At 35.9% G+C, this 12358-nt stretch overlaps 1 protein-coding gene across 1 annotated transcript in view; it reads right to left on the bottom strand.

The window, feature by feature from the left end:
* crim1 (cysteine rich transmembrane BMP regulator 1 (chordin-like)) overlaps window positions 1–12358 on the bottom strand; it is a 610482-nt gene that overhangs the window by 383431 nt on the left and 214693 nt on the right. Inside the window, exon 3 of the mRNA XM_088928119.1 lies at window positions 9180–9422. Within this exon, the coding sequence (XP_088784245.1) occupies window positions 9180–9422 (243 nt within the window). The remainder of the gene's footprint in view (window positions 1–9179; window positions 9423–12358) is intronic.

Here is a 12358-nt window from a genome sequence, read left to right on the forward strand (position 1 = left end):
TTTGATTGCTGGTTACCTATTTATTTTAAAAAATGAAATAAAAAATAAGATACAATGATGTGTTCCTGTCTAACTCAAACATTGCATTACTTTAAAACCTTTAAAAAATAGTTTAGATAGCAGAAAGTCACCTTGCTCTTACAAGCGGCTGTGAAGCATAGTTTTTTTTTAAATACAAACAACTTTGTTATTGAAAAAAATGACCACGGGCACTTTTCCTCCCCCCCCTAAATTCTCATGTACAAGTAGAATAGGCAAACCTTCCAATGAAAGACAGGTTCCTTTTGCCCAAGACTGTCAGGAACCAGTCTAAACTCGCCACACTCAGACTATTAACTCGATCAACCATTTTGACATGTTCCTTTTAGCTACATTGCTGTCGATATTGTAGCAATAGACAAAATGAAACGCTTGGAGTTTGTAATGTAGGGATTTCTATATTTATGTCTTTATTTAGTAGTTTCATTAGTGACAAAGGCTAAACTTTCTTGGAAAAATGTCTTTTATATGTTGCAAATAAACTTTTTTTGGTGCCATCGTCTTCGCTTTAAAGGTACCCCTGTCGTAGAAGAATTTGACCTTGAATGTTTGCCCAGCATACAAGTCCCCCTTCCCCCCACGGACAGAATGACAAAGCAATTGAGAAATGTTAACTATCCAGCCATTGCAGCCACAAATAAATACAAGAATAAACTTTTATTTCTCCTGATGGTAACTGTAACAAATTGTCACGTTTCGCATCCTTGAGAAACAATCATGACGTTCTCATCCAATCAAAGGTTTGATGTTTTTTTTTATTTTGAAACCGCGATCTTGACACGTAGGTGTAAAGTAGAGTTAATTGTCTGAGATTTAAAAGGTTATTGTAATTACAGGTTGTGTGAGCCGGCTTGCCAGCGCGGTGACATCACTGCCATTCCCTGTGAATAACTGAGCCCCTGGGCTGAACGGAGATCTCCCTTTAGCTCAACTGGCTGGTTCCCTGTTGAGTGACGCCAGAAGCCCAGGTTCAATCCCCCAACAGTGTAGGGTGCATACCAACGTGAGCCTGAAAGTGCTACATTATTAATAATATCTTCCGTGACGCATTAACATTGGAATGTTCTTTTTTACAAGTGTAAAAAGGGGCGCTACACAACGTGTCTCATCTATAACTTCAGTTTACAGAGACATTTCACCAGAGCCTCACAACATTGTCCAATAATACTCTTCTTATGTCTAATTTTTAGTTTAGCAGGATTTACAGGATAAGCACATTGTTTAATGGGGATGACATTACCCACGTCTATATTACTGTACAACACTTGTTTGAGTCGGAGTGTCTGTTAATAAAACAGAGTGCCTTGCAATACATATACTGTAACTACTTCAGGTGGGTGACTGCATCAGCATGGGTAGTCTGCAAAGGATCAAGTAATAGGGTAATAGCTCACACCTGAAGAAGGCTTCACAGCTGAAACGTTGTTTTAACTCTTCTCTTTTCAACATGGAATAAACCCATTACTTGTTCCCTTACTTTAACTACTGCATGATTTCTTTATCCGTTTCAGTTAAATGAGGGGAATTAAATCAGTCAGAATCTCGGAGTGCCAATTGTAAAAATAACCCTTCTTTCTTCATTTGTTTAACTTAAAGAATTTCACGAAAAAATCCTTAATCACAATACCATCACTTAATTTATGCAGATACACAAATTCATGCCAGAATTCTAGCAGGGCTCGTCGTGTGTCTCTCTCTGGTTGGGGCACGGGAGAGCTCGCTGGCAGGTGGTGACGGAGAAGAAAATAAAGGCAGCTTTTAACTCTGCAAGTCACACACCAATACACACCAATACTCCATTTCTCCCTAAACATTTTAAGCACCAAAGTCTTACATGTGGTTTTCATCACTCTCTGTGGGAGTGCTGGCTGTGACGAATTAAACCGGTTTCACAGATATTTTCAAGTGTTCGAGTCTTCAGCGGGAGGGGGGGAACAAGCTGCCCAGCCATGTGGAATGCTACAAAACCCTAAACAGACAATACACACTAGCCGAATATTTGACCAAGATATCCAGACACAGCTGTATGAGCTCCACCAGTAAAACTCAAAAGTATTACGCTGGTCCACACTTTTTGCAACCGTCATTTTAAATGAAATGACTTTATTTTTTCATCGACAAAAAGTAACACTCACCACAGCATTTCATTGATCTAACTAACAAGGATGGGACATTAACTAGTCAATATGATAAAGGAATAACTTACTTTTTTGTTTATTTCTTTAGCACATTTATTTGAACATTTCCATCAATTGTACAAGCACTTGAAATCTGTCCAAGCCCTACTTTGTCAGGCATTTTCTTTTACTGTAAGGGACATAAAAACTCCCTTGCTTTTAACAGAGTGTTTCATAATTTCTAACAACAAAAATTATTTAAACTGTGACACCAGATTGAGACAGCATGTCATGCTTGTCATAGATGTTCAGGAAAGGGTAAATGAAAGAAGTCATGTCAAGTGCAACAATTCGGTGATCAATAATAACAGTTGTAGGACAAGAAACAAAAGATAGAGAAAACTTAAGCTTTTTAAGGCTAAATCTAAAATTTAGTTTAGAAATTAAGGCAAATGAGCAAAATGTTTTAGAAATGGAGCACGTGTTAATTTGAATTAAGCAACCAGAAAAAAGCCATGACTAGATATAGTGCAGAAGAGGGATGCAAGAACACTTGCTTAGATATAAAAAAAAATCACGGAAAGGTGTGTGTTACAAAAGTACATGCAAACATGGAATAGATTTGGCAGAGAGTCAGGGGCTTGAATAATCAGGTGCATTTCTGGCAGGGAGAGTATGAAGGTTTGATGGGATAGAGTTCGAAAATTAGCACACATAAAAAACAGCAATTCTGTCAGAGAGCCTTATATGAATTAATAGCAAACATGGTTTCACAGAGAGCTTCTCGGATAGTTGGGCATTCAGGTAGATTGCCAGGCAAAAGGATTTGTAAATATATTTCGTTAAGTTTTTTGCAACACATAAAAGAGGGGTGGGAGGGGGGAACAAGCTGCCCAGCCGTGTGGAATGCTACAGAACCCTAAACAGACAATACACACTAGCCGAATATTTGACCAAGATATCCAGACACAGCTGTATGAGCTTCACCAGTAAAACTCAAAGTTTTACGCTGGTCCACATTATTTGTAACTGTCATTTTAAATGAAAAGACTTTATTTTTTCATCGACAAAAAGTAACACTCACCACAGCATTTCGTTGATCTAACTGACAAGAATGGGACATTAGCTAGTCAATATGATAAAGGAATAACTTACTTTTTTGTTTATTTCTTTAGCACATTTATTTGAACATTTCCATCAATTGTACAAGCACTGAAAAACTGTTCAATCCCTAGTTCGTCGGGCATTTTCTTTTACTATAACAGATATAAAAACTCCCTTGCTTTTAACAGAGCGTTTCATAATTTCTAACCACGAAAATTATTTAAACTGCGACACTTTTATCATTCAACGAGAGCTCAAAATATCACAAGGATCCTCAAGAGATCAACAAAGACAACAGAAAAAGATATGTGTATAAGATACTGTCCATGGGAATCCAAGCTTTTTTATCTACGCTAAGAAGTAGTCTTTAAAATTTCTTCATTACACAGTGAAGTCAAAATTCCGGGATGTGCCTATATTATTATGTGGTACTATATAGTTATATAGTTAGTTTCATGGAGGGCTTCTCAGATAGCTTCTCAGATAGTTGGGCATTCAGGTAGATTGCCAGGTGAAAGGATTTGAAAATATATTTTGTTAAAACCAGGTCAGTTTTTTGCAACACATAAAATACATTTTTCCAAGAAAGTTTAGCCTTTGTCACTAATGAAACCACTAAATTAAGACATAAATATAAAAATCTAAAGATTTTTTTATTCAATGTTGGTAGCAGGATGAACTGTCAGGTTGAGCTAAGTGTATATTTTGTTGCTACAAGTTGCTGCAAGACGTTAGAAATGAGTCATTTCAAGAAGACGATTTTCAGAATAATGATAAATCTAGCAGGATAGAGAAAGCACAGAAAATAGGTAGTTAGACTGATCAGATTAGAATGCATAGCCATTTAGCAAAGAGGGAGTGAGAAAAGTGACAAACTAGTATACTTTAGATCTTTTTTTTCAGAACCAGGGAAAATCTGATCATGTTTCTCTGTAACAATAATAAAAAAACTTTATTTTATATAGCACCTTTAAAAGTAGCATCTCAAAGCAATACAGTAAGTGTAAAAACAGTTATAAGGACCACATATTACAAAATAAATACATATAAGAAAGACAAGCAGATAGAAGTGCTACCGAAATTAGAAAATTAAGCAGATACAGACACTTAATAAGTCTTCTGAAAAGAAAGATTTAAATGCACTCAGGGTAGGTTACTCTGTTATCACTGGGGATACAAATCCAGAGCTCTGGTGTGCAGCTAGAGAAGGTCCTGTCACCCAGAGAATGTAGATGTTGTTGAGGACAGATAGAAGACGAGGGTCAGACGGACAAAGGTTGCAAGGTGGTGTATAGACAGATAATAAGCCAGATAAGTACTGAATGAGGATGAGGATTTTGAAGTTGACTTGAAACCTGATAGGAAACCAGTGCAAGGACTTGAAGACAGTCATAATGCATCCTGATCAGGATTCTGGCTGGCAAATTCTGAACATATTGGAGATTGCTCAGTGTGGATTTAATTACCCCTGTGAACAGGATGTGCATTTATTAATTCTAGAAAAAAGCTTTTCTTGACTTCTCTAGTTCCAAGTTTCTCTAGTTCCCTTTTAAAATAAACTATTATTCCACAATGCAGAGTACTACATGGCAGGTATTTACATATGATATTTGTGATTTAAACAAATTAACACAGGCAGTTTTTGAGGATTGGCTCAAAAAAGTGTTGGCTGAGTTATTGCAGGATGTAAGACTAGAGATGTACTGTAGGTAGGAAAAAAATAATTTGGGGAAATCTGAAGAATACACTGATAACAAGATCACGTCCTAATAGGGTAAGGCATACTTTTGACAAAATGACAGTAAATGTTATAGACTGCAGAGGAAGATGATGAAGTTAACAGACTGTATGTTTAGATAGATACTGAAATGAGGATTATATTTTAGATTTTGTGTAGTTGCTAGCATTGAATTTTGTGTTGGATGCACATGGATTGAAGGAATGGGCAAACATAGCTGATGCTGATCCGCAGAGCCAGCAACTTAAGAAGTTTATATTTAGAGGCAATTTGTTTAAATAAATAACTAGGTATGGATACTGATGTGCAAGAGAGGTGGAAAGCCTGTTTCCTTAAGCCAGCACTATAAAATAATTTATCCTCAGTGAGATGCTGTCATCTCATAGTGGGTTTCTAACACTCTGTATAGTTTCATCCACACAGTGCCTTTACTTCCATCCATTTTCTAATCCCTTTATTCAGTACAAAGGGTTTGGATCCTATCTCAACAAGCAATGGATGCAAGGCAGAATACACCCTGGACATAGCGCCAGTCCATCCCAGGACATATGTGTATGAATATAATTATATATGAATATATATATAAATATAATTATATCATTATTAATTTCTTTAGATAAGCGATTCCATATTATATTCCTTATTAATCAAATTCTAAAAAGTATGCATTTTTTGTACTGTGATAAAAAGCATAAGTATTCGCATAAAAGGTTAAAACATTATAACGTTTTACAAAGTATATAAACTCAATATAGTCAGAAGGAGCACGTAAAAACTTTTCCAAAATTACCACAGTATGTAACCAAATACTGTAAATGACTTTGGTGCAATGTTTAGGAAGATATTGGAATACTGGTGTGTATTTTTTATTTAAACTATCAATACCAGCCATATACAGTTTACATAATATGTTTATGTTCCTAAATTAATATCAGTTATGAGCAATCTCCGGGAAACTAAAGCGGATCCCAGGTGCAAGTGACTTCATAACATGAGAAGGCATTATGCTATATTTTTTATGTATCAGTTGAAGCCTTCTGACTATAGAAAAAACAGGATTCACTTTTTTCTGTCTCTTCCTACTCTCTCTCACCCGCTGCGATTCAGGCACAGAATGGTTAAAAATGGGAACAGGTCAGACAGGCAGAGGGAAGGGGGAGGGGTGCAACTGTTACCTGTCCTGGATAAAGCTGTTAGAAAATAGGTGGATTTACACCTGTGAAAAGCATTTTTAATTAGATTTTAATGCGATATGGAAGATATTATTCATAATAAATGACCTTGGACGGTCTGTAAACTGAAAATTTATAGAGGAGGCATGTTGTGTTTTTTCTTTCCAGCTTGGAATTAACTTTTACCTACTAGTAGATTCCATTGCAGCTACCTTATGTAAAGCAGCTCCGTACTAGGACTGTCAACACCCCTGTCTTGTTATGTAGAATAGAAAAGAACAGAACAATTCTGGGGGATGGGAAGGAATTTTCAGTAGCATGCAATGTTTTCACTGTTAAGGAACAAGTAATAGGTTTATTCTATGCTGAAAAGAGAAGAGAGAAAACACAATGTTTCGGCTGTGAAGCCTCCTTCGGGTGTGAGGGTCTTCAGCTTAAAATGAAATGTTTGGAGTTTGTAATGTAGGGTGCTCTGAACAAGTTAAACTTTGATGCAGGACAAATGTATTTCCCACGAGTTATACTGTAGTGGCAGTACAGTAGTAGTTTGAAATTATTCGTTGTATTAATAAATCACTTAGCTTCGAACATGTTGTGATATTTAGAAATATCAAAAATGTCAGTATAATGTCCATAATATTTGCTATGTTTAAGCCATCACGCCACAGACATAATAACGTGGAAAGGAGTGAAACTGAAGCACACATATCCAAAGAAAGTGTACTACTATGTGTGTACTACAGCACATGTACAAAGAATCTACAATTTCTTTAGATATGCGATTCCATATTATATTCCCTATTAATCAAACTCTAAAAAGTATCAATTTTTTACTGCGATAATGAGTGTAAGTATTCGCAGAAAATTTTACAAAGTATATAAACTTAATATAGTCAGAAGGAGCATGAAAAAACTTTTCCAAAATAACCACAGCATGTAACCGAATGAAAGGCTTTAATGCTTAAAATGTTTAGGAAGAAAGTGGAATATTGGTGTTTTTTTTTATTTAAATGACCAATACCAGCCATATACAGTTTACATAATGTGTTTATGTTCCTAAATTAATATAGTTTATGACATTCAGACGCTTTATGCTCCTCTTCTTTTTATGCTCAGCTACTAAAATTTCCCTTTAGTTGTAAAATTCCATATAAATATTCAATACTAAGCGGATTAAAACATGCACAGTAAAGAGATTAAATGATTAAATCATTTCACTAACAACCAATGCACCACCAATGCACCTCTGACAGTCATTTTGGCCAGCCAAATCACGTACCACGGTACATTGCGGTGAACTGTGGATAATTTTGCGCTGTATGGGGTTGTACCGTGCATTTTGAATGGCTGCATCTGTATATATGGGGCGCACAGTGATCAGCATTGCTGCCTTACAGCGCTGGGATCCTATGTTCAATTGTTGGGGGCTGTGTGGAGTTTGCATGTTTTCAATGGGATCATGTTGGGTTTACTCTGGTTGCTCTATATCCCTTGCACAGTCCAACGATATACCAGTAGATTAATTGGCTTCTGTAAAATTGGACCTGATGTGAGCGTGTGGTATGTTTGTGTCTTTTTATGTCCTATGATGGACTGGAATCCTGTTCAGGGTGTATCTTGCGTTGTGCCCAATGCCTCCAGGGACAGACTCTGACCCATAGTGACCCTGAATTAGATAATTGGCTATTGAAATTGATGTGATAATGATGTTACACAAGCTCTTGCAGTTTACATTCTAATTTACACTGACACTCATTTGATTATTACATCATATGTTCAGACACACAAACTTCTGACATTTTTATGTTTATTTTAAGGTCTGTTGTCAGCAATAACTGTAAAACAAAGCAATTGTTAACATATAAATAAAAATAATTGCTTTTTATGGAAGCCCGTTTCTGCCAGGGAGTAAAAAAAACGCACTATGGTATCTCGCAATTGCGACTTTGTATCTCAGAATTCCGACTTTATATCTCGCAATTGAGACTTTTTAACCTCAGAATTGCAACTTAGAAACTCAAAATTGCGACTTAAAAACTCAGAATTGCGACTTAAAATCTCAGAATTAAAACTTTATATCACACATTTGCGACTTCGAAATGCCCACATTTCATTGTTTGTCTTTTTGTTATTGTAACAGATTCGGGCTCTAGGGCTTGTGCCCTCGCCGCTTCCACCCAAGTTTGTGCCTCACTGCATTGGCTCAAACCCAGGTCTTGCCAGCTGAGCTAAAGTAAAAAAGGAATTGTACTACAATTGTTTTGGATAGATTTCCAAAATATTATTGTTAAACATTTAAAGGTAAATGTTAAATTTAAAGATTGTGATATTTTATATGTTTATATTGAGATCTGATTTGGATAAAGGATATGTTCTTATTGTTAATCTGTTAATAATGTTGGCAAAAAACTTCATCCACAAAAGTAAATGGTCTAATACTGCTCCCTCTATTAATGCTTTTAAAGTACAATTCCTTTTTTACTTAAACTCTATTAGAAATTTAAAGAATCAAAAGGCAAGACATACAATAGAAATATGTAAAAGGTATAAGTTTCAGCTGGCCGGGAAGTCTTCTTTAGCTCAGCTGGCAAGACCTGGGTTTGAGCCAATGCAGTGAGGCTTGAACTAGGGTGGGAGTGGCGAGGGCACAAGCCCTAGAACCCGAATCCGTTACAATAACAAGAGGACAGACAATGAAATGTGGGCATTTTGAAGTCGCAAATGTGAGATATAAAGTCGCAATTCTGAGATATTAAGTCATAATTCTGAGTTTTTAAGTCGTCATTCTGAGATATAAAGTCGTAATTGTGAGATATAAAGTCGCAATTGTGAGAAATAAAGTCGCAATTGTGAGATATAAAGTTGGAATTTTGAGATACAAAGTCGCAATTGCAAGATACCATAGCGCGTTTTTACTCCCTGGCAGAAACGGGCTTCCATAGCTTTTAGTCCTGCAGTTGAATTTGACAGTGCTTTTTAAATTTGTGTAGCAGCAGCAAGGAAACTCACCTGGCTTGCATTCATAAAGATCGCAGCACTCTCCAGGTTTACCAGATGCCTTGGACACAAGGATGTTGAGGTAGCCAGGCTGACACACTTTTCGCAGACAGCCAGCAGGGTTACAGACACAGCGACTAGGTAGGGGACAGCACTCCCCAGGTGGGGCATAACCTTCAATCAGAATGGAGTCCTCAGGGCAGCGTGGAGAGAACTGTACCTCACAGCGTGCCTTGGAGCAATCTGGCTTCTCATCTGGAAAAATGCATTTAGAGGTAAAAGTGCCAGCTCTTACAAAGTTTTAAAAACATTATAGCCTCTACATATCTATGGTAAAGAGAAAACATACTTTATACAATATCTGTAATTAAAGGACAGAAGCTTTTATTTAATAATCGACTGCACAGTGGTTGATTGTGGATCTCAAGTGCATTCTATTTGATGGTTGTGGTAGGTTGTTGAGGATAATATAAAGTATATTTCCATAAACATCACTATATTATAAATGCACTGTAACCATTATACAGTATCTCTGCACACACTGATTATTTTTAAATCATGCACACAGTTTACCTCTCATTTTGCTACCACATAGTATATTCCAAATTTTGAAATTATTTAGGCAAAAAATACCAGATACTGTAAAAAATAAAGGAAACCTGGAATTAAGTAATCCAAATATTTTTGCTTTTTTATGTCCCAGCATGGTATGTTATGCCTAACAGGGGAAGCCAAAATATATCTTTTTAAAGTTAAAAATAGAACAAGAAGCTAGCACATTATCAGGGGTCTTATCAATGTGCACATTGGTTATAAGATACGTACTATTCTTCTATTTATTTAGCAAAATAACTGAGAAGTGGAATGTACTAACCAGATTGCATGTACAGTAAAACTAGGGCAGGGGCATTCAATCCCGGACCCAGTGTTCCACAAACCAGCAGGCCGTATCAGTCAGCCTCTTTGCAAATATGTAAAAAAAATATTTTGACCAGTTAAGGAGATGATTTCATCATTTAAGTAGTTTAGAGATCATTTGAAATTAAAATCTTAAAACACTGTAGCTCTCAAAAACCACAGTTCCTGACTATTTCTGATTTCTTTTAAGCAATTAATAAGCAATTAATTAATCTATTAAATTGATCAAAACTCACAGGTCCAAAGTCTTCATAAATTGAAGATTTAAGAATGACCAATAAACCTACTGGATTATGGCACTCCAGAACCAGGGTGGGCCTATTAGCATATTAAACCATATAAGATTTAAAATGTGTTTGTGTTTACACAAAAGCAAAAGAATTGGGACAAATTAACAAAATAAATTAAACTTGTGTAAAGTTAATAAAGACTGCTTCAAACCCTGACATCGCCAGATATTTTCTGTTTCTTTGAGATGTTTTGCCAAGTCTTATGTTTCCAATAATCACATGACTATACACAGTACAAGTAATTTGACTGTTAGTAACACAGTCTGGAGACAGAATTACTAGATGAGAGGATAAAATCCAGAAGAAGGCTTACACCCGAAGAAGGCTTCATGGCCGAAACGTTGGGTTTTCTTTCTTCTCTTTTCAGCATGGAATAAACCTATTACTTGTTCCTTTGCAGCCTACGCATGCTGACGCAGCTACCCACCTGAACTACATTAGCTAACAATTACATTTTCATAAAAAGATTTTCGCTGGCATGTCAAAATGTGTCATAGCTCTTTCAATATTTTTTTTAAACTAAAGACAATTTAAGCAGTTTCACATTGCATCCGTTTTAAATAACTAGTAAATTCAAAGAACATTAAAAGTTTCAATCTATCATTCAAACCACGTATCTCAAAAGGTTAAAAAGGCAATTTCCTGTCTTAAAAAAACTTGTACTGTTTTATGTAAATCAAATACATAAACATTGAAAAGTACCAGGTAAAGAAAAAAAACAAAAAAAGAGGTCAGTATTTTTAAATGATTCAAAGAATGACTTGTGTGCATGTACTGTAACCTCAGCAGTGTGAGGCATTAGTGGTTCAATGGAAGAATTCTTGCATGTCACTCTAAATACCTGGGTTCTAATCATGGCCAATGCCCAGCCCTGTGGGAATAACATTTTTTATATAACATAAAATATCATTTGCATACTATATCGATATTTTTATAAATGTCATATTTTTATGTATCCTGCAAATTTTATAGGTCTCTTTTAAGTCAGCAGCTGCAAAGAGCTGGGGAACTAGCTCTAATTAAGCCAATAATTACAGACCCAGCCATTCAGAATGCTCGAACCATATTAAGCCATAACCCAAATAACATACAGATGCAGCCATTCAAAACAAGTGGGCGATACCGCATTATTTTGCGGTTTGCTTGACGCAGTGTACCGCAAGTTACCGTATTAATACTGTAAATTCTCACATAGTGCCGCATGATACCACGTGGTACTGCAAATAAAATAATAGTATCCGGAATTTCCACAAGGTGGAGCTAATAAAGCTCAACCTCTCATGTTTGAGCTGTCGCCATCAAAGTCTTTACCGAAGATATTACTAATGGCATTTATAATGAATGACCTTGGACAAGCTGTAAACTCAAAGTATTGCCCTGGTCCACATTCTTTTTTTCATTGACCATCTTTGTAAAAGTAACACCACAGCATTTTGTTGATCCAATCATGCATTTGTTTCCAATCATGCAAAGTACAGTAATTTTTGAGAATCTCCAATTCACCATGCCTTTCACATGCTCATAAAAGATATTGATTTAGGAACATAAACATATTACTGTATGTAAAGTGTACTGTATACAGTATGTATATGTATATTTAATGTCTTTACTGTGCCCGTTTAAGTATTGAATATTTATATGGAATTTTACCACTGAAGGGAAATCTTGGTAGCTGAGCATAAAAAGAATAGGAGCATAACGCGTGTGAAGACCATAAACGATATTAATTTTGGAACATAAACATACAGTATTACAGTATGTAAACTGTATTTGGCTGGTCTCGGTACTTTAAAGAAAAAATACACACCAGTATTCCATTTCTTGCTAAACATTTTAAGCATCGAAGTCTTTAACTAACATGTGAAATAACGTGTATAAAAAGTGGTAGTTTTAAGCTTGATAATACGCTCGATACCGGAGTCAACAAGCATACGTTTAGAATTTGATTAATAGGGAATATAATGTGGAATCACGTATCTAAAG

This window comes from Atractosteus spatula, chromosome 2, assembly GCF_055471065.1.
Source record: "Atractosteus spatula isolate fAtrSpa1 chromosome 2, fAtrSpa1.hap1, whole genome shotgun sequence".
NCBI classification, from domain to species: Eukaryota; Metazoa; Chordata; class Actinopteri; order Semionotiformes; family Lepisosteidae; genus Atractosteus; species Atractosteus spatula.